Raw genomic sequence first — 22,307 nt, forward strand, 5'->3', positions numbered from 1 at the left:
AAATAAAAAAATAGTTCACGGCCAAACAGAACAACATTTTAAGCTACATCAATTAGAACATGCTTGCGATTGTTTTCCAATGACGAAGACAAATACAATCCCCCCAGATGTATAAGCCTCTAAACAGGAATGTAAACAAATGTACTTGACTGCTGAATGTCCTCGACCACTACTGTGTCCAAACATCTTTGTAGTCATTTAGGTAGCTAGAAGCACATTTCACCTCGAAATATGACGTTCAGCTGCCCTTATGTTTATGTACATGTCTAGTTTTCTCTCTACAGATGTAGAGAAAAACTTCAACGATATGGTAATTGAGAGTTTACCTTGTCTTGAGGAATTGCCTGCTTCCCCAACTCTTTAGAGTTATGAGGCTTCAATATTTCATGAAGAGTGAAGGGTAAATATGGAATATTAAATTAATTTTGAGTCCCATGTTTGACTATATTGTAACTCTATTTTTTAATTATCGGCATGAAATTCAACTACTTGTGTTCTTATTGACTCACCTCACAGGATATTCTTTTTGGCAGCACTAATACTGGTATTCTTTTAATTTCTGTTGCTGGGGAATTTACTGGAATATCCCAGCTTCGCTCTTCTTTTTCTTCTGAGTCGTCAGGTGTCAAAAATTCTTCATATGCGGTACAGGAATCTGAAAGAGATACCTGGGTTTAATATGGCATACTGATTTTCAGAAATGAATTTTTAATCTTTTCAATAGAGTCTCTAAAGAGTAGTGACAAGCAATGGGCAATGGACAGAGCCAGTTGACATTTTAGTAAACAAAATAACACATCTAGGCACTGACAATTGAACCATGACTTGCAAGTCCTATCAATTTGCTACACAGGGAAATACTTAGTTGTTATTGGTAAATTCTATTTGATCTAACATCAGGCTAACATTAAAGGTGTCAATGATAAACAATTGGTATTATATGATGTTGGTGGATAGGCAATAACAATTGCTTTTCGTTTCCCAAGTGCACGTTGCAGTCCAATGAAAGGGAACCTGGTGAACATCAACAGATAGTTTGACTTCTCATCAAAGTCTCCTGTGATGCATGTCCATATCTACGTACAGGAACCCCTAGTGCCAATAACAATCTGATTCCGGTGGCCACATTCACATTGCTCACCTCTTCCAAGAGTCGATAAGGCTGTCTGGTGTTGAAACATAAATGTTTTACTATGTGGGAGGACTGAGAAGGTAAAATGCCTTTTTCAGTAATTCAGGAGAGTTCATACACAAGTACAGTTTTTAGCAAGTCAGCTGGATAGGAAGCGTGCAACCGCAAACTCTCTTGGGCCAAGCATTCCATTTGGTACCGCAGCACCCGGCTAGAAATTCTGAAGGGAGTTCTCCCTCCCTGCTATCCTTTGCGAGAACACCATAAATGCCGTAGTTTAAATCAGGACAATCTTGCTGTCCCGCAGACATACCTTCTCCTCAAAAGATATTAACAATGCTATTGTTCTCATCTTTAGCTCTTAGGACTGACGCCCATCATTTACAGCTGGGTCAATGCAAACCATGGGCATCATGCCCAATCTCTTCTTGTCATCCAAATCCCTCTACTTCATTACTGATTCAAAATTAAACATGCAAGCTCGGGCATTTACGGTCACCAACCAGGGAATTAGTCATTCATGATGGCAATGCTCTGCTTGAATGGCCCCATAAATCTACCCACTTCTTTAACCCACTGCTGACCAGTGACTCTTCTAAGATATTGAGCTGTTTCCCACTTTGTTGTGAGAACGTCAATGTCTTTCTTTGGAATCACAAATTATTTTCAAACTTCTATTTGATGCACACAAACTGCTCCATCTTTACAAGCAATCATGCCTACATGAAAAACTGACCATGACTGAAGTAGGGCCTTCAGGAAGGAGCAAAGCCCATCTGCTACTTGAAATCCTCCTAATATCCACGACTAAACAAAAAATCTGGATATTTATTGTTATATATTCACACAATCATGTCAGGTGTGCTCAGACACTCAAACACACCTCTTCAACAAATGATCCTGAATAACTCAAAGTTAAACATTAGCGTTCCCCATGTTTTGACCAGTTCTAGATTTCTTTTTTTTTTTAAATTACAAACATTATACTATTGTAAAGAATTGGGTCGTTGATTGGCAGAGTGTAAAACCCTACTCAAGCAGCAACCACAATCCTTGTCAGGGTGAAGTCATATGCGAACCCCAAAATAACTTGTGCTTAACCCTCTGGTAGCTTGGCACAAAAGCAGTCAGGAAATTTAGAGGCAATGTGTAAAGTTTTTATGCAGCACTTCAAACATGAATAAAGTGAAAAACAACACAAGAAAATTCCCAGTTAGGCCAGCTGAACAAGAGTACCTTAAATCCTGGTTGCAAAGCAATGAAGAGTCCAGTGTCTAAGATGCATCATGCAGATGTGTTTCTAGGAACTGTGAGGCTACTATACAGGTCCCACATCTTCATTGAGGATGATTGTGACAAAGGACTTCCGATGCAAAGTCCTGCGTTGAAAATGCGTTGCGCACCATCTGGTCTGAAGAAGCTGCAAGGCTTGGGATGCGGCATCCTGCATCATCGACGAGGATGCCTTCAATGATGGTCTTTTGATGTGAAGGCCTGTGTCGAGGAAGCATTGCATAGGGGCAGGTTCTGGGAGGGTGTGTGTTTGGATTCCAGCCCTAGATGGAATTCAGAATGTTGAGGTGGAACCCAAATGTGGAAACTCTGGGTGGCAGTTGATACAAAGCTGAGCCGGTGATGTGCTGATTGTTGCAGCCATTGTACTTACGTGCCGAATAAAGTATTCTGTGCCTCATCTATGCCGGGAGTGTTTTGTTTCCTTTCAGTGGCGATGAGTTTGACCTGGATTCATCACCTGTGACCACTAACTTGCTGTTCCACTATATTTTGAGGGATGTCTGTCTCCTGGTGAGGAGACATAGACAATAGGACAGAGTCTTTCCTTCACCATGAGCCATTCCTTCAGTCACACTGCTGTCAGTGCTTCGGCCTGATTTCCTCGCTACGTACTCGGGAAGCTTAACTCTTCATTTGCTAAATAGACATCGAAGTAGAACTAAATCAGCTTCTATCAGGCTACGAATTAGGGCTCAATTTGTGGCTGCCCTTTTGAATTTGGGATTTATCTTCGCTTGTGGCTGTGTAGTGGAACTGCCAAATTATTAAAACATCTGAATCCTGCGACAATTTGCTTATGTTATCATTATTCATTCCTGAACTTAGAGTATCATCAGCCTATTTTACCTATTTGAATATGCTCTGTTATTGCTGAGAAAGTACTTATTTCAAATAAACATTGTAGATAAAAATTGTGCACTTTTATCATGGTGGGCATTACAGCTCCTCCACTCTTTTCAACATCTCCTGGAATGCCGCTCTTAGACTGGCCACGGTGAAAAGACACCTTTCAGGAATATCTGGATGCTATCGATAGATAGACATTTACAAATAAGGCAGATCTATATTGAGAACTTTACCTTTGCTTGAAATGAAAGTGCACATTAAATGAGGTGGGTCATCTGGTAAAATGATTACAGCTGAAATTATGGATGAATATGCTTCTGTCATTAAAATGTTGGGTGAGAGATATTTTCCTGCATACATTTTTCATGTTAGATAGGCAGAGACTTTTTCAAAAATCTTAACAACATGGGGAATCCATTGATGACTTTGCATCGGCTCTGAGGAAATTGGCAGTTACATTCAACTATCAATACAAAAGGGGGGGGACTGGGGTAGGACGATATTTTACGGGGTCCAGTGTACGAGTCCATCGACTTGTGGCACAAAAGGGATGTACAAAGTTCCCCGGGAAGAGTGACGGAGAGGGGTGTGTGCTAGTAAGTGGGGGGAATCCCCTAGTTGGAACTAGAACCCTCACACACCCAGCAAGCTAGGTGTCATGCTTCATCATATGGGCTCTGCTCCTCGTCAGACTAGCGCTGCAATGTCTGACGGGCTCCCGAAACCGGGGCTCTTTATCGGAGATCTTTTGTTCCCGCCATATGGTGCATGCGTGTGAGAGGGCCTGGGGAGTGTGGTCGTGATGTGAGTGCTTGATTAAAAAAGGTGAGTCGGTCCACAACCTAATTTTATTCTCGTGGTAGACTCCCTTGGTTAAAAACAGAGGGTGGTGGTGTATGAGGGGAGAAAAATTACCCTAGAACTATCAGAGTGAATTTAACTACTACCCTCAATTATTGGTCGACATGTTTCATGCCTGATGGCAATTCTTCAGGACCTAGTTAGATAGTACCACACAGTGAAAATAAATAAGTGAAAGGTCAAAACTTGCATACAGGTATACGACCTTCTTTAGTCAATAATACCGGGGTGCAGGCCAATCGGTCCTGCTGCAGTATTGTTACCTGTAGAAATGAAAATGAAGCCATTATGCAGGATAACCGCATTGGTGAAGTTTAACCTCAAGAAAATAGTGAGAGCACACACACACACACAGACCGTGCTTATCATTAAAGACCGGGCATATACATTGTAATAAATTGGCAAATCATTGATGTGACCAACTAGTTCATGCCATATTATGCATCGGTGGAATGTGACGTCAAGAAACAAATCCAAAATAGTGCTGTGTAAACGGAGGAGGGCTGTTTTAGTAACCTTACCCTAAAAGATTCCCTGACGGACCTCTCAGTCTGCTCCCGTGGGACCGGCTGAGGATGTATGGTACCTAATTGAAGGGAATCGTAATTACTTCATAATTGGTTGTTCTGTTTTAAATTTTAGCTGGAGTGCTGAAGTCCAGGTGTAGGCTAACCACATGGAATGGGAGACAAGATAAGGTATTGCGCTTTACCTCGAACCCCGAGCACTAGAGTCATCCGGTGTAACCCCAATTGCCTCACTCGGCCAGGGCAGTACTGTTTACGAGGCAGTAACGGGGGTTGTGTACACCAAGCCCAGTGCCCGCCGTAAACGCGTCGCGCCCCAGATAATGCATCAGGGAGGCCCAGCGCGGATCGGCAGAGCAACCAAGCTCGGCGGTCGCGCCCACATGTAAACCAGGACCGCAAACTGCCCCGCGGTGCAGAAAGGAGCGGCCACCCATGGACCCACACACTCGTGGATCCGAGCGAAGAGCACAAGGCTTACCTGGTCGGAGGTCGGTGGACGGGAAGCAACTGATTGAGTAAATCTCACCTTCGGCGGCAGCAGTCCAAACCGATGCACCTACCCCACGAGCGGCGTCAGGATAATGACGCAGAGCAGCTGGTAACTGTCTCTTCGCAGAGCCATTATTTAAGTACCTAAGACACTGCCTGCTCTACCGTCACACGCCATTGTGGTCCCGCCCCCACCCATGACTGCGCATTTATTACGGTGGTAGGAACCTAACCATAAGGCGGTGTGATGACTGTGGCGGCCATCTTGGAAAGGTGAAGAATGCTAAAACATACGGGGAGGGAAGTTGGATACTCGCAGTTCCCTCTGAAGCTGGATAGTAAAGGGAATAAATGGAATACTATAAATACCCTGTTGTTTATCTGCCAGTGTGTGTCATAATTCGAGAAATGCAAGAGTAAGGCATAGCATCGCATGAGATGTACATCGCATCACATAAGTACATGGATAGCTAGGTTACATGCCTAAGGACATCCAAGGGACAGAGTCATTTAATCCAACCAGGTCCAATCGAAGACGATGGACCCATCTTTGTTCAATCCTGAACAGGGCTTGCTTGGAAATGCCTGGATGGGCTTCTAAAACCAACCAAGTGAGACAGTCTGCTGAGTGTTTGTTTTGAAAGAAGTGTTCGTACAGTTTGGTATGAGTTTTAAAGCACCTGATGTTGCTCTTGTGTTCTAAAATCCTCACTTTAATGTGCCTCATGGTCATTCCTATGTAGTTTTTGCCGCAGGGGCAGGTAATCATATAGATACACTTGGTGCTGTTACAATTAGTGTGTTTGCGGATTTGCCACAAAAATGTGTCTGTGATTCTGACTTCTTTACATTGGGATATCTGGGGGCATGCCGCACAACCGCCACAAGGGAAATGACCAACCACTGGGGGAAGGTCCCACAGCCTCCTTTGGTTATCAGTGGTGTTTTGTCTGGGGCGTGTGTGTATTAGGGCATCCTTGAGATTGGCAGTTCTTTTGAAAGCGAATCTGGGGTTTGGAATACCTAAACCACCCGAGTTGACTAAGGGCCAATGTTTATTTATCGTTTTCTTTAGAAATGTAGTGTTCGGGGTGAAGGAGGTGACACACGTTATCAACTCATCTTGGGCCTTGGGATGATCTTCCAGTAGGTTCATTCTTGGGTTATTCAGGGCTCTTTTACGTGACTGGTTTACTAGTCTGGTGGGATACCCTCTGTCCTGTAGTTTGTGTTGAAGCTGAGTGGCTTCCCTTTGGAAATCTGCTGTTTCTGAGCAATTCCTCCTGATCCTGAGGAATTGGCCAAAGGGAAGGTTGTCCCTCAGGGCCCGTGGGTGATGGCTTTGGAACAGTAAAATACTGTTTCTGTCAGTGCTTTTGCGGAAAAGGGTTGTGCTCAGACTGGTGGGATTGAGATTAATGCATAAGTCCAGGAAGGGGATGGTGGTTGTAGACATTGTCCCCGTGAACTTAAGATATGGATTTTGGAGATTAATCCAACTGCAGAAGGCCTCACAGGTTCTGCGATCACCCTTCCAAAAGACAAGGATGTCGTCAATATACCTGCGCCAAAGGGTGATGTTATCACGATAGGGGTTGAGTGTATAACACTCTCCTCAAAGGTTGCCATGTAGATACATGCCAGGCTTGGAGCAAATGTAGAACCCATAGAGGTCCCCTGGATCTGATGGTAGAGTTGGGAACCATATTGGAAGAAATTTTCTGTCAAAGCCAGGGAAGCACATGCCATGATGAATGAAACAGGGGTTGGAGAGGACCAATCTTCCAAAAGTAGGGTGGACTCAACTGCCTCCAGAGTAGCTTGTTGGGGGATGTTGGTGCATAACGCCTCAACATCCATCGTGAGGAGGAGGTCCACATTTCCCCTCCCCTCAAAGGATTCAATGAGGCGGAGGACATCTCGTGTGTCTTGTAGGAAAGAAAGAATTTTCTTCACCACTGGTTGAAGGAAAGAGTCACAAAATTTTGATAAGGGCTCGAGTAAAGAGCCTATGCCAGAGACAATCGGTCTCCCAGGGACTGGAGTAACACCCTTGTGGATTTTGGGGAGGGTGTGGAAGTACGGGATAACCGGGTCAGTGGTGACTAAGAATGCAGCTTCATTTTTGGAGATCCACTCGTTTGTCTCGCCCTCAAGCACAAGACTCGTGATTGTAGTCCTGAGTCGCTTAGTGGGGTCAATGTTCAGTGGTCTGTAATGCGTGATGTTAGAAAGTTGACGTCTGCATTCGGTGTCGTAATCAGTATAGTTCTGGATCACAGTGGCCCCACCTTTGTCTGCCTGTTTGATCACTATGTTGGTGTCATTTCCAAGTTCAACAACAGCTTGTTTCTCAGCTTTAGTCAGATTTTTGTAGGAGGTAGTATTAGGTTTATTATCTAAGCTCCTAAGTACTGCCTTCTCAAAAGCTAGTATTTCCGGGGAACCATCGAGTCTGATGGCGTAAAGGTGGATGGTTTGTGTAGACCAGTGTCCGTTTTGTCCTGCTCAGGTTTGTCTGCAAAGAAGGATCGTAGGCGTACCTTCCTGAAAAATTGCTTTACTTCACATATTTCAGTGAAGCTGTCAGGTGTTGGTGTGGGCACAAAGCCTAGTCCTTTCTCAAGGATATTGGTCTCCAGAGTGTTAAGTGTTCTACTGGACAGATTCACAATCAGACTCTCCTGCCTCTGGTTGTGCTCCTGGTCTCCACCGCTGTCTGTGCAGTTGGTTGATCTTGCCATTGGACAGTTTTTTGCCCTCCTCGCTTTCGCCCTCTTCCTCTGCCCCAGCCTCTGCCTAAAAAAGGTGGGTTGATTGGATAGAATTGGGGGGGTCCTTGAGGGTAAAAGGGGTACTGCCAAGGCGGGGGCATCTGTGGGGGACCTTGGAACATTTGGCCATTGTTTGGCATTTGGTTCCATCTTGGATGAGGTTGATTGCCACGGTTGTTGGATCGGTTGTTATCACTAGAATCACTGCCAGAGGAGCCCCTCCGGCTGTCATTATCCGAGCTCCCGTCAGTGGAGTAGCCATTCTTGTTATTACTGTAACCCTCTTTAAGGTAGGGGTATACCCTTTCCTTGTCAAATTTGGCTATATCCTTTTTCACTTTAGTCATTTTTTGTTGTATGAGATACTCTCGGTTGTCAGTAATCTCTTGGTTGATCTCGGCCAACTTTGTGGTGAATGGAGTCTTCTTCATAGTGCTTTGGAGTGTAGCTTCAATAGCTGTGATCTTAACTAATAAAGCATCAGCCAATCTTTTTGCCGTTTTTACAATCAGAAACAAGAGGTCTTTAGTGCATTTCCAGGAAATGTGACACCAGTCCACCTTGAATTGACCGTCTTCTAGGAACAATCTCGGCATGATGTTCACTATAAGTCCCTGGGGGGCTATCTTAGCTCTTAAGTATTCCATCATCATTTCCCCGTGTATAGTTATCCTGAGCCATTCTTTTTTGAGGGCAGTTATTGTAACCCAATCCTCAGTAGCAGCACTGGAGGCAGTAGCTCCACCCATTCCAAAGAGTGAGGGAGCTGATCTCAAAGCCTCTTCGATTGTTTCTTCATCGAAACTCAGGCCGGGTACATCCTCCATAGTGAGGTGTTGTATGTACAGGTCTGAGTATTTGAATAGTAGTGAGAAGTGATACGGAAGGCCAACTGTACGTGATATGTATCAGTGGACACACTATGGTCCTCTCAGTAAAAGCTGATTACTGTAGGTAACCTCAAAGTCCCACGAGAGTGCTCTCGCGCAAAACTATCAATACAAAAGGGGGGGACTGGCGTAGGACGATATTTTACGGGGTCCAGTGTACGAGTCCATCGACTTGTGGCACAAAAGGGATGTACAAAGTTCCTCGGGAAGAGTGACGGAGAGGGGTGTGTGCTAGTAAGTGGGGGGAATCCCCTAGTTGGAACTAGAACCCTCACACACCCAGCAAGCTAGGTGTCATGCTTCATCATATGGGCTCTGCTCCTCGTCAGACTGGCGCTGCAATGTCTGACGGGCTCCCGAAACCGGGGCTCTTTATCGGAGATCTTTTGTTCCCGCCATATGGTGCATGCGTGTGAGAGGGCCTGGGGAGTGTGGTCGTGACGTGAGTGCTTGATTAAAAAAGGTGAGTCGGTCCACAACGTAATTTTATTCTCGTGGTAGACTCCCTTGGTTAAAAACAGAGGGTGGTGGTGTATGAGGGGAGAAAAATTACCCTAGAACTATCAGAGTGAATTTAACTACTACCCTCAATTATTGGTCGACATGTTTCATGCCTGATGGCAATTCTTCAGGACCTAGTTAGATAGTACCACACAGTGAAAATAAATAAGTGAAAGGTCAAAACTTGCATACAGGTATACGACCTTCTTTAGTCAATAATACCGGGGTGCAGGCCAATCGGTCCTGCTGTAGTATTGTTACCTGTAGAAATGAAAATGAAGCCATTATGCAGGATAACCGCATTGGTGAAGTTTAACCTCAAGAAAATAGTGAGAGCACACACACACACACACAGACCGTGCTTATCATTAAAGACCGGGCATATACATTGTAATAAATTGGCAAATCATTGATGTGACCAACTAGTTCATGCCATATCATGCATCGGTGGAATGTGACGTCAAGAAACAAATCCAAAATAGTGCTGTGTAAACGGAGGAGGGCTGTTTTAGTAACCTTACCCTAAAAGATTCCCTGACGGACCTCGCAGTCTGCTCCCGTGGGACCGGCTGGGGAGGTATGGTACCTAATTGAAGGGAATCGTAAATTACTTCATAATTGGTTGTTCTGTTTTAAATTTTAGCTGGAGTGCTGAAGTCCAGGTGTAGGCTAACCACATGGAATGGGAGACAAGATAAGGTATTGCGCTTTACCTCGTACCCCGAGCACTAGAGTCATCCGGTGTAACCCCAATTGCCTCACTCGGCCAGGGCAGTACTGTTTACGAGGCAGTAACGGGGGTTGTGTACACCAAGCCCAGTGCCCGCCGTAAACGCGTCGCGCCCCAGATAATGCATCAGGGAGGCCCAGCGCGGATCGGCAGAGCAACCAAGCTCGGCGGTCGCGCCCACATGTAAACCAGGACCGCAAACTGCCCCGCGGTGCAGAAAGGAGCGGCCACCCATGGACCCACACACTCGTGGATCGGAGCGAAGAGCACAAGGCTTACCTGGTCGGAGGTCGGTGGACGGGAAGCAACTGATTGAGTAAATCTCACCTTCGGCGGCAGCAGTCCAAACCGATGCACCTACCCCACGAGCGGCGTCAGGATAATGACGCAGAGCAGCTGGTAACTGTCTCTTCGCAGAGCCATTATTTAAGTACCTAAGACACTGCCTGCTCTACCGTCACACGCCATTGTGGTCCCGCCCCCACCCATGACTGCGCATGTATTACGGTGGTAGGAACCTAACCATAAGGCGGTGTGATGACTGTGGCGGCCATCTTGGAAAGGTGAAGAATGCTAAAACATACTGGGAGGGAAGTTGGATACTCGCAGTTCCCTCTGAAGCTGGATAGTAAAGGGAATAAATGGAATACTATAAATACCCTGTTGTTTATCTGCCAGTGTGTGTCATAATTCGAGAAATGCAAGAGTAAGGCATAGCATCACATGAGATGTATATCGCATCACATAAGTACATGGATAGCTAGGTTACATGCCTAAGGACATCCAAGGGACAGAGTCATTTAATCCAACCAGGTCCAATCGAAGACGATGGACCCATCTTTGTTCAATCCTGAACAGGGCTTGCTTGGAAATGGCTGGATGGGCTTCTAAAACCAACCAAGTGAGACAGTCTGCTGAGTGTTTGTTTTGAAAGAAGTGTTCGTACAGTTTGGTATGAGTTTTAAAGCACCTGATGTTGCTCTTGTGTTCTAAAATCCTCACTTTAATGTCATTCCTATGTAGTTTTTGCCGCAGGGGCAGGTAATCATATAGATACACTTGGTGCTGTTACAATTAGTGTGTTTGCGGATTTGCCACAAAAATGTGTCTGTGATTCTGACTTCTTTACATTGGGATGTCTGGGGGCATGCCGCACAACCGCCACAAGGGAAATGACCAACCACTGGGGGAAGGTCCCACAGCCTCCTTTGGTTATCAGTGGTGTTTTGTCTGGGGCGTGTGTGTATTAGGGCATCCTTGAGATTGGCAGTTCTTTTGAAAGCGAATCTGGGGTTTGGAATACCTAAACCACCCGAGTTGACTAAGGGCCAATGTTTATTTATCGTTTTCTTTAGAAATGTAGAGTTCGGGGTGAAGGAGGTGACACACGTTATCAACTCATCTTGGGCCTTGGGATGATCTTCCAGTAGGTTCATTCTTGGGTTATTCAGGGCTCTTTTACGTGACTGGTTTACTAGTCTGGTGGGATACCCTCTGTCCTGTAGTTTGTGTTGAAGCTGAGTGGCTTCCCTTTGGAAATCTGCTGTTTCTGAGCAATTCCTCCTGATCCTGAGGAATTGGCCAAAGGGAAGGTTGTCCCTCAGGGCCCGTGGGTGATGGCTTTGGAACAGTAAAAGACTGTTTCTGTCAGTGCTTTTGAGGAAAAGGGTTGTGCTCAGACTGGTGGGATTGAGATTAATGCATAAATCCAGGAAGGGGATGGTGGTTGTAGACATTGTCCCCGTGAACTTAAGATATGGATTTTGGAGATTAATCCAACTGCAGAAGGCCTCACAGGTTCTGCGATCACCCTTCCAAAAGACAAGGATGTCGTCAATATACCTGCGCCAAAGGGTGATGTTATCACGATAGGGGTTGAGTGCAGATTGAATAACACTCTCCTCAAAGGTTGCCAGCTACATTCAACTACCGGGAATTCGAGGATGAAATTATTCGAGATCAGTTGATTGAAAAAATGTGCAACAAGAAAATACAGGCATGATTATTTTCTAGAGAGGATCATGATCTGGAGTCGTCCATTAAAATTGCAAGAGCAATTGAGAATTCTGATGCATATTTTAAGGAAAAGTCAAAGCCCAGGAATGCTAGGGCAACTAAAGATGCAATGGCAAGCCTTAAGCATGTGTAAAGGTCTACTTAACTGCTGCAGGCCCCCTATTAGCATTTCATTTTCAGGCCCTGGGTACATGCAGTATCAGTTTACTGCTGACTTACAAATAAATTAAATATGTCAATTGGGTTCAAGCCAATTCTACCAGGTTTAAAGGGAAGAGGAGACACACTTTAGCACCGGTTGGCTGCAGTAAAGTGCAGAGTCCTAAGGCCAACGAAAAAAGATATCAGTGAAAATAGGAGGGGTGAAGGCTAAACATTTGAGGGAAGACCACTCTAGGCTTTCACAGGTCTACCAACTTTAAATATTAAAAACTTCAAATACTAACAGCGGTATTTAAAATAAATTCAGCCTTAACTACAAATCGTAACATGCTAATATGATTCTTTGAAAAGGCTTTAAACAGATAATTCAAACATCTCTAAAATTTACATCCTCTAATTCATTCAGTATAAAATTAAATATATCACCCATATACCATGGTATTCGTGCTATGGAGATGTAATAAACGTAGTGTTACTGGAACTCCAGTCTATCCACTGGAGACACCAAAGAAAGAGAACAGTAAAAAATTCAGCTTCATGGGCTGTCTTTCTTCATCAGGACTTAGGGCTAGATGCAGGTAATTCCGATTTACCTACTCTTAAATACCGAATTTTACCGATTCGGTATTTAAGAGTAGGTAAATAGGAAGGAGGCAGATGGAGGTAATTTTACATTCAGAATTACCGAATCTGTGACATTCGGTATTTACCGATACTGTAAATACAGAATCGGTATTTCCCATTGATTCCTATGGGCTTTGAAGCCCATAGGAATCAATGGGAAATACCGATTCTGTATTTACAGAATCGGTAAATACTGAATACTGCAAGGGTGCAGGGGGTGTCACTTTGACACCCTCTAGCACCCCAAGTACAGGCTTGTGTGACATGTGGAACACATACATGCCCTAAGGACATGTCTGTGTGTCACATTGCACAGGTGTGCATGCACAGATGTGCATGCACACCTGAATTCGGTATTTTACCACACAATAGGATTGTGTGGTAAAATACCGACTTTTAAGGGCCTGTGGCACTGTAAACTGTCCCACCTACATTTAGAATTACAGAATCGGTATATTTACCGATTCAGTAATTTACCGAATTGGTAATTTTACCCAATCGGTAAATATACCGATTCTGTAATTCTCAGCCCCCTACATCTGATAACCCTAATACGGGTCGGCTTTCACTCCCTCCATACCTGGTTCATGTCTGGAAAGCAGGGCACGCAGTGAACGGAACAGTGCCTCGATTTCACTTGAAATGTTATTAGTTTGGTGTGGAGGGAGTGAAAGCCGACCCACTTGGGGAAAAAGTTTTTGCCGCACTACAATGCCCAGGTATCCCTGGGAGGCCACGCCACTATGGCAGGCATTTGGAACTTTATTAAAGTGCGCCAAGAAAATGTGCTTTCAGAAACTCCGACACATCGGCCACTGAAGAAGGGAATTGGTTTGTCCTGAAACGCGTATGGCCACTGAGAGACTTTCTGAGGACTGAACTTATTCACTGCTTGCTAGCAAGACATGAAATAAACCAAGAGTGCAATACTACTTCTAGTGGCTTCCTTCAATTGTGCGTACATGTTTGACTTGATGTTTTCGGCTGGCCACGGTCGAGGAGTGAAGCCCATCGCCGTGAAGGCGGAACCGTGCAAGTGAAATTCCGTTGCTTGCAGTCACGGGGAGAAGGGCAGACATAGCGCCATACAGGTTGGTGCTACCTGTGGACACTGGTTCCTGTCTGGAAAGCGGGGCATGCAGTGAGCGGAACAGTGCCTCGATTTCACTTGAAATGTTATTAGTTTGGTATGGAGGGAGTGAAAGCCGACCCACTTGGGGAAAAAGTTTTTGCCGCACTACAATGCCCAGGTATCCCTGTGAGGCCACGCCCACTATGGCAGGCATTTGGAACTTTATTAAAGTGCGCCAAGAAAATGTGCTTTCAGAAACTCCGACACATCGGCCACTGAAGAAGGAAATTGGTTTGTCCTGAAACGCGTATGGCCACTGAGGGACTTTCTGAGGACTGAACTTATTCACGGCTTGCTAGCAAGACATGAAATAAACCAAGAGTGCAATACTACTTCTAGTGGCTTCCTTCAATTGTGCGTACCTGTTTGACTTGATATATATATATATCTATATATATATATATATATATATATATTTCCACACCTCTCCACAAAGGAAAGAACAAGTCGCACACAACGCGGTAAGATTTCCAGATTTAATTTTCCTCCTACAAGCTCAGCTGGGAGACAGCCTTTACAACGCAACTTTTACCACGCAGTGCCTTTACGACGCAACTATTACAACTCATTGCGCTGAGGGGCGCTCTAGGATAGGGAATAGATTTAATTTACTATCCGTTGTAATGTCATACATTCGCTCAGCTGTTCCCAATGCATTTTGGCCACCCTTTGGCCTTCTTCCGGGGAGGAGCTGTAAGCATCTGGGGGCTGCGCAGGCACACTGGGACCAAGTCATTGCTCCTTATATTTCAATTGTTTCCCTCTAGTGGGCACGACAATGAGCTACAATGTGGAGCCTTCTGGTCCTTGTAGTGATTATGCCATATATTTCTCACCAAAGTGTCCTTCACACGAAACGCGCTCTTTGCACAGCTGGTGCGCGTGTCAAGGCTGGACAATCCTTGTAATTATTTCCTCCACCAAAATGCAAATAACACGCGCACTCCCACAGTTAGCAGAATAACGATTTATTCCATTTTTTGCAGTGCCATCATCCCCCTTCACCAACGCGTTTCACCCTGCTGGGCTTGATCACGGTGCAAAGTATCAATACTTTTTAAGGATTTCTCTTCAAAGTGAAAGGGCTTCATCCATACTCTTTGGTTTCGCTGCTCTAAGAAAGAGCCCAGTCATTTCAGAGCCATACCTCCACTCAAACCATTTCCATCCTTTACATCAAGATTTCATGTGAAACAGTATCAAACTTTAAGTCCAAGATATAACCTTGACTTGATGGAAACCCTTATTTCCAATAATACTGTTTCAGTGCTATCTCGAGCACAGAAACCGGATTGGGATAGAGTGCAGAAAGTTGTTGCTGGTTATTCGCCGTCTTTTCAAAGATCTTTGCAATGGCTGGCAAGAGCAAAACCAGCCTAAAGTCCAACAGGACTTTAGGGTCTGCATTTGTATTTTTTTAATAGGGGAATTACATTTGCTTTTCTGCCATGAGGCCAAGAATAGGTCTAAGTTTACTGGCCAATCATCTCTGCCCCACGTTAAAAAAAAAAGGGGGGGGGCAGATCTGATGGGGTGCATGACTTGCACATCCTATGGTTGTCCTTCAGTTCTCCTTCCTTAGGAGGCAAATGTTGCAGCAGCTTCTTATTAGCTGAGGGTAAGGTAGGGACTCTCCAGCGTTTTTGATGGCTCCTTCATATTCAGCTTCGATAAATTAGTTTGATTATTTCTGATTTCGTCCTCAGAGACCCTGCTCCTGCATAGTTCCAAATTTACCTCAAAGGGTAGAGCCAGTCATTTAGGGTCTCTAAATTTCGAAGCCTTCTTAAAGATCTCTTTGCCATTGTTATCCGCATCCTTGATACATTGTGTGTGAAATAAGCCATGTGCCAATTTTATTTTCTTGTGGCAATTTTGAGACCTTGTTTATTTATCACTTTATCTTTCTCCTAGTAGTCTCGTCTCTACTGTGTTTCTAACTTTTTGCAGGCTTTTCTTTCTAAAGCAAGATCATCTGAGAGCCAGTGGGCCAAGCACGATTGTTCACTCTTCCAGGTGGATGTTTTGTTTAGGTACCACCAACTCTGCGACCACCCTTAAGCCATTTACTATTTGAGCTCTCGTCTCTGAGAGTTGGGGAAGAACAGAAAAAGGCGGGAAGAGAGAAAGGCAGAGAAATACAGGGATGCACGAAGGTGGAGCGAATTGAGAAATGGGAAGTGGGAGATGGGAAGAGAGACAACAGAGACGAAAACAAAGGAGACAGAAAAGGAGTAAGAAGCAGAGAAATACAGCAACAGAAATAATAGTAAAGACAGAAGTAGAAAAAAGGACTCAAGGGGAAGGGAAGAGAAGGAGAAACAGAAAAACAGAGAAAAAACAGTGAGAGTTTCTGGCAGAGGCTATGAAGATTGAGAGAGAGAGAGAGACAAACGTTAAGGAAAGAAAGATATTGGGAGATACAGACAAAGATGGACATAGAGATGGAAACAGGAAAAAAAACAAATAAAGACATAGAGAGACAGAGAAAGAACAAAAGGTAGAGAAAGAAATAGAGCGGGAGAAACACAGGGATCAAGATAGGGAAAAATGTAAAGACTGAAAGAAAAAGAGAGGTGGAGACAGATGCAAGATGTTGTGTGTTACCCAGTTAAACACTGTTGTTTACATTTGTGGTATGTGAAATGCATATGTTTCCACTTGTGCCTTAAGATTTGTTGCAATGTCGCTTACCTAGACTTTTTGCTTTCTTGACCCCCTTCTTATACTGCAATGACTTTGCATAATGTTTTATTTTATGAATATAAATTACATACTCCTAGAATTTTAGAAGTAAGTCAACAACAAGGCACATCTGATCACAGAAAACCTTTGTGAATCAGACTCACATGCAGCACCTTCTTGGATATGGCACATTTACAGAAATAACTTAAGACACACGAAAATGTGAGGATTTAGGATTGGATGGGTGTTTCCGCTGGGATTGAGTCGAGCAGTTCCTGTTGCTCACTGCAGTTGTGATCCAAAATGCAGCGGTCCTAGACCTTATTTAGATAAGGTATGAATCATTAATCCATCTAGTTATGAATTGTCAATGAGTAGATGAGCTACGAAAACAATTATTTATACAGCTCACAATCCTTAGTTCATTATTCAAACGTCAGTTGGACAAAATGAAACAAACCAAAACCTAATTCACCATGCAATTTAGTATTCTTAGGTTTAGCTGGTGATAAATCAATTGTATTTATAATATTCTCAGACAGAGAAGGTTGCTTCAAAGGGGGAACGTGCTTAGGAGAATAGTGCTCAGTACGAATCGGTGAGAAGGGAAAGTAAATAGGAATAGGAAAAAGAAAGGCACTTTACATGTTTTATAACAATTGGACTGGTTGTAAATCACCGTCCTAATAGACCTAGCCATATTTATAATACATATGGTTGTATTTATGTGGATCATACAGATACACAATTGAATATGTGGCACGATATGGGTCACAACAAAAGGGGTGTAGGCCTTTCCAAGAGCATCGACGTTTCGACCCGGCTTGGGGCTCAGGGGTAGTTGTAAACCTCTGCCGTGCGGGTCTTCATCAGGGCAGGGGCGGGGTGTGGGAGGACAACCTTGTTCAGAGGGGCTAAGTCACCTAAGAGGTAAAGGGTTGCGGTCAGGTTTGTTGCATAAGAACACAAGTGGAAAAGTTTGATTGATTTGATTTGATTTTGCGTTTTATAGAGCGTGACGTATGCCCTAGGGCGTCTTGGCGCTAAACCTTACCTAAAGAAAACTCAGTAACCAGCTGATGCCATACGAGATGAAGGATTAGTTTTTAAATAGCCAGGTCCTCAATTGACCTCTGAACTTCATCAATGAGTTGCTATTTTTAATCTGTAGAGGGAGAGAGTTCCACACCTTAGCTGTACCTACTATGAAACTTCTTCCCCCCCAGCGCAACTGCTTATACCTTGGTACTACTAATAGATGGGATTGCGCTGATCTTAAATTTCTAGTTGGTACATTTTTCTTTAGGTGTGTTCTGAGGAAAAGGGGTCCTTTTCACTGCAATGCCTTGAAAGCCAAGCACTGTGATTTGAAAATAATTCTCTTATGCACCGGCAACCAGTGGAGCTCCTTTAGTCGATCCTTAACTGATTCAAATTTTGGGATGTCCAGGATCAGCCTAGCTGCCGCATTCTGCATTCGCTGGAGTCTCAGTAAGTGCTGTTTCTGCAGCCCAGTATCTAGCGCATTTCCATAATCTAGCCTTGACATGGCTAACACTATTACCACTGTTTTTAGCGCATTCGTAGGTATGAATGGGCGATCTTTCTTATGACTTTAAGAATTCCCCAAAAAGTCGATGTTAGTTTATTAATTTGACATTCAAAGGTCAATCTTTGGTCGAACATGACCCCCAAATTTCTTACTTCTGACACTGGTCGTGGGCAGTCGCCCAATTCCTCTGGCCACCAGCTTGGGGACCAGAAAGAGGTTTGGTTACCCAGTAACAGGACTTCCGTCTTTTCGCTGTTCAATTTAAGAAAGTTATTCTGCATCCAGCTGTTGATCTGTAACATACAGTTACTGAAGCGTTCCGCCGTCTCCTCTACATTGTTTGACACCGAGATTACCACCTGCATGTCATCGGCGTATGATATGACCGAGAATCCACATTGTCTGATAATCTCTGCCAACGGGGCTACGTAAATATTAAAAAGGGTAGGGCTCATGGATGAGCCCTGAGGAACTCCGCATGGCAAATTGAAAGCTTTGGAGGTATGTCCGTCTATTTCCACCCTAAACGTCCTATTTTCTAAGAATGAGGTCAGGACCTTGATGGCCCTCCCCTGGAATCCTAAATCAACCAGTCTTTTAATCAGAATTTTGGTGATTTACGGTGTCGAAGGCCTTCTTACCCTCATCCAGCGTTATTCTTAGCTCTTCAGTGGCCATAATCAGAGCAGTCTCAGTTCCGTGGCCTTCCCTAAAACAATATTGGGAATGGTCTAGCAGTTCACCCTGAGCAATGAATGACGTAATCTGTCCATTGATTAGTCTTTCCAGCACCTTGGCCCAAAAAGGGATCCTGGATATTGGCCTATAGCTCTTTGGAGCTGTTGGGTCCAAATTTGCTTTTTTTAATAGTGGTCTAATGGAGGAAGATTTCCATGCCTCAGGATAAGTGCCTTCCTGGATGATTTCTATGAAGACTTTCCTGAATTGCTCTCCAATGATCTCTGAATAAGGGTGAAGACTTTTTGGTGGGCAAGGATCTGACGGGGCCCCTGACTTTGTAGCTCTAATGGCTTGAATAACCTGCTCTTTCGATGGGGGGGGGAGCAAAACTTTGGCAGGTTAGTTAGCTGGGTTACACCTGATGATAGAATTGTTTCTGTTGATTTGAATGGGCGTTCTCTAAAAGTTTTATGAACCTCTTCCACCTTATTGGCGAAGAATTCACCTATCATATTGCAGAATTCAGGATTTTCTAATCTTTGGGGAGTATCTGGGAGTTTGGCCAGTTTTTTTACTGTATTAAACAGTTCCTTACTCGAGATTTTCGAGTCAGATATCTTTTGGGTAAAATAGTGACTTTTTTCCCTCATGATCAGCTTTTTATATTCTATTAAACTCATGGCGCACTCTCCTTTCCCTGTCTCCGAATAGTCAACTCTCCAAGTTCTTTCCAATTTCCCACACACTTTTTTCTGGGCCCTTACCTTATCCGAGAACCAAGGTTCAGATGGCTTCTTCCTTTTTGACCGCAGCCGTTTCTTGGGGACATTAATGTCCACCGCGGCTTTGATCCATATGTTTATATTATCAATCAAGTTGTTAGTGTCCCATGCTTGGGCAGGTTTAGTTGTATTCAGTTGCGCATGAAATCCTAGGAGGTTTATTTTACTCCAGTCCTGATAAGTAGCCTCACCCTGCCTAGGTGATGTCATTGTTCGTACCTGATCTTCTAATATTTTAAAAACAATTGCTTCATGATCGGACCAAATCACTGGGATAATTTCCTGTACCTTTAGCTTGTTGTTAGACGTAAATATCCCGTCCAGTGTATGCCCTGCTTTATGTGTCCTTTGGTTGACCAACTGATTTAAGGAGAAACTAGACATTCCTTCTATAAAGGTGGCTGTATTTGGGTCTTCTGTCCTTTCCAGATGGTAGTTAAAGTCCCCAAGGACTGTATAATCGATATTATTCACACTGTCCTCCAGGACAGGACTAATATTCTCTAACAGTGATGATTGGAACTTAGGCGGGCAATATACCAGTAGCCCTCTAAAAGTATAATTGTTGTTGATTTTTATAACAAACGGTAGTGTTTCACATTCGTGTGAGCCGTTATTCTGCCCCCCCTCATCAATTTCATATCCTCTCTCATGATGATTGCGAGTCCGCCACCTCTTTTATTCCTTCTGTCTACCCTAATCATTTTGTACTGGGAAGGGAGCGCAGAAAGGAGATCCGGCTCCGAGTTAGCGTCTGCCCAGGTCTCTGTGATAAAGGCAATATCTACTTGCAAGGTCTCTATCAGCTCCGCTGCCTCAACCCCATGTTTCACCAGTGAATGTGCGTTAATTAGTAAGGCTTTAACTCCCTCCTTCTCCATCCCAGCCCGATTATTGCTTTTCCCACATGAATTGAAAATGCTTGATGATGTATAGCTAAGTTCAAGCTTACAGTACTCACAGGCTTTAGGCTCTGTCCTTAAGTCAGGAAATCTATGCCTGCACCTTTTGACTCCCTTTCCCAGCACCAGCAATTCCTCCCGAGCATATGTTCTTATGCTCTGAGCATTTGGTCTAAAACTGCCAGGGGTTTGGGCACTTGGCACGGGACCGGCGCGGATGGGCGCAGTCAGGCTTGCCTTAGGCGCGACTTGGCGCGCCCGCAGCGCGGTCGTGTGATTGCCATTTTTATCCCCCCGCCTGAACGACTAGCGCGCTCAGCCGACTCCACCCAAAATGGCGGTGCCGCGGCTGAGAGCGTCCCCTAATTGCAGAGCCTTTCAAGGCGTCCCTGCAATGCACAATATTTACATTCAGTTACTGCCGATTTTGAAATTCAGGGAAAGAATTAAATTTTAGCAAACATCAAAATTAGTTATTTTTAAAAAGAAGCACATTTAAAATACAGATTTCAATCATTCACTCGCGATATTGCCAGCACCTCGTTTTCCTGCCTGAACTCTCCCGGCTCACGCCTCAGGAGGATTAACAAGCTAAGGCAGGCCCGCTCATGACCTCCCCGCCTTTATCCCCCCGCCTGAACGACTAGACGCTCAGCCGACTCCACCTAAAATGGCGGTGCCGCGGCTGAGAGCGTCCCCTAATTGCAGAGCCCTTCAAGGCGTCCCAGCAATGCACAATATTTACATTCAGTTACTGCCGATTTTGAAATTCAGGGAAAGAATTACATTTTAGCAAACATCAAAATTAGTTATTTTAAAAAAAAAGCACATTTAAAATACAGATTTCAATCATTCACTCGCAATATTGCCAGCACCTCGTTTTCCTGCCTGAACTCTCCCGGCTCATGCCTCAGGAGGATTAACAAGCTAAGGCAGGCCCGCTCATGATCTCCCCGCCTGAACGACTAGCGCGCTCAACCGACTCCACCCAAAATGGCGGTGCCGCGGCTGAGAGCGTCCCCTAATTGCAGAGCCCTTCAAGGCGTCCCCGCAATGCACAATATTTACATTCAGTTACTGCCGATTTGGAAATTCAGGGAAAGAATTAAATTTTAGCAAACATCAAAATTAGTTATTTTTAAAAAGAAGCACATTTAAAATACAGATTTCAATCATTCACTCGCGATATTGCCAGCACCTCGTTTTCCTGCCTGAACTCTCCCGGCTCACGCCTCAGGAGGATTAACAAGCTAAGGCAGGCCCGCTCATGACCTCCCCGCCTTTATCCCCCCGCCTGAACGACTAGACGCTCAGCCGACTCCACCTAAAATGGCGGTGCCGCGGCTGAGAGCGTCCCCTAATTGCAGAGCCCTTCAAGGCGTCCCAGCAATGCACAATATTTACATTCAGTTACTGCCGATTTTGAAATTCAGGGAAAGAATTACATTTTAGCAAACATCAAAATTAGTTATTTTAAAAAAAAAGCACATTTAAAATACAGATTTCAATCATTCACTCGCAATATTGCCAGCACCTCGTTTTCCTGCCTGAACTCTCCCGGCTCATGCCTCAGGAGGATTAACAAGCTAAGGCAGGCCCGCTCATGATCTCCCCGCCTGAACGACTAGCGCGCTCAACCGACTCCACCCAAAATGGCAGTGCCGCGGCTGAGAGCGTCCCCTAATTGCAGAGCCCTTCAAGGCGTCCCCGCAATGCACAATA

At 44.4% G+C, this 22,307-nt stretch overlaps 1 protein-coding gene across 1 annotated transcript in view; it reads right to left on the bottom strand.

The window, feature by feature from the left end:
- Nucleotides 1-22,307, bottom strand: part of BANK1 (B cell scaffold protein with ankyrin repeats 1) — a 2,434,538-nt gene that overhangs the window by 1,832,700 nt on the left and 579,531 nt on the right. The window contains exon 3 of the mRNA XM_078676074.1: nucleotides 510-655. Within this exon, the coding sequence (XP_078532200.1) occupies nucleotides 510-655 (146 nt within the window). The remainder of the gene's footprint in view (nucleotides 1-509; nucleotides 656-22,307) is intronic.

This window comes from Lissotriton helveticus, chromosome 2_1 (genome assembly GCF_964261635.1).
Source record: "Lissotriton helveticus chromosome 2_1, aLisHel1.1, whole genome shotgun sequence".
In the NCBI taxonomy this organism is placed as follows: domain Eukaryota; kingdom Metazoa; phylum Chordata; class Amphibia; order Caudata; family Salamandridae; genus Lissotriton; species Lissotriton helveticus.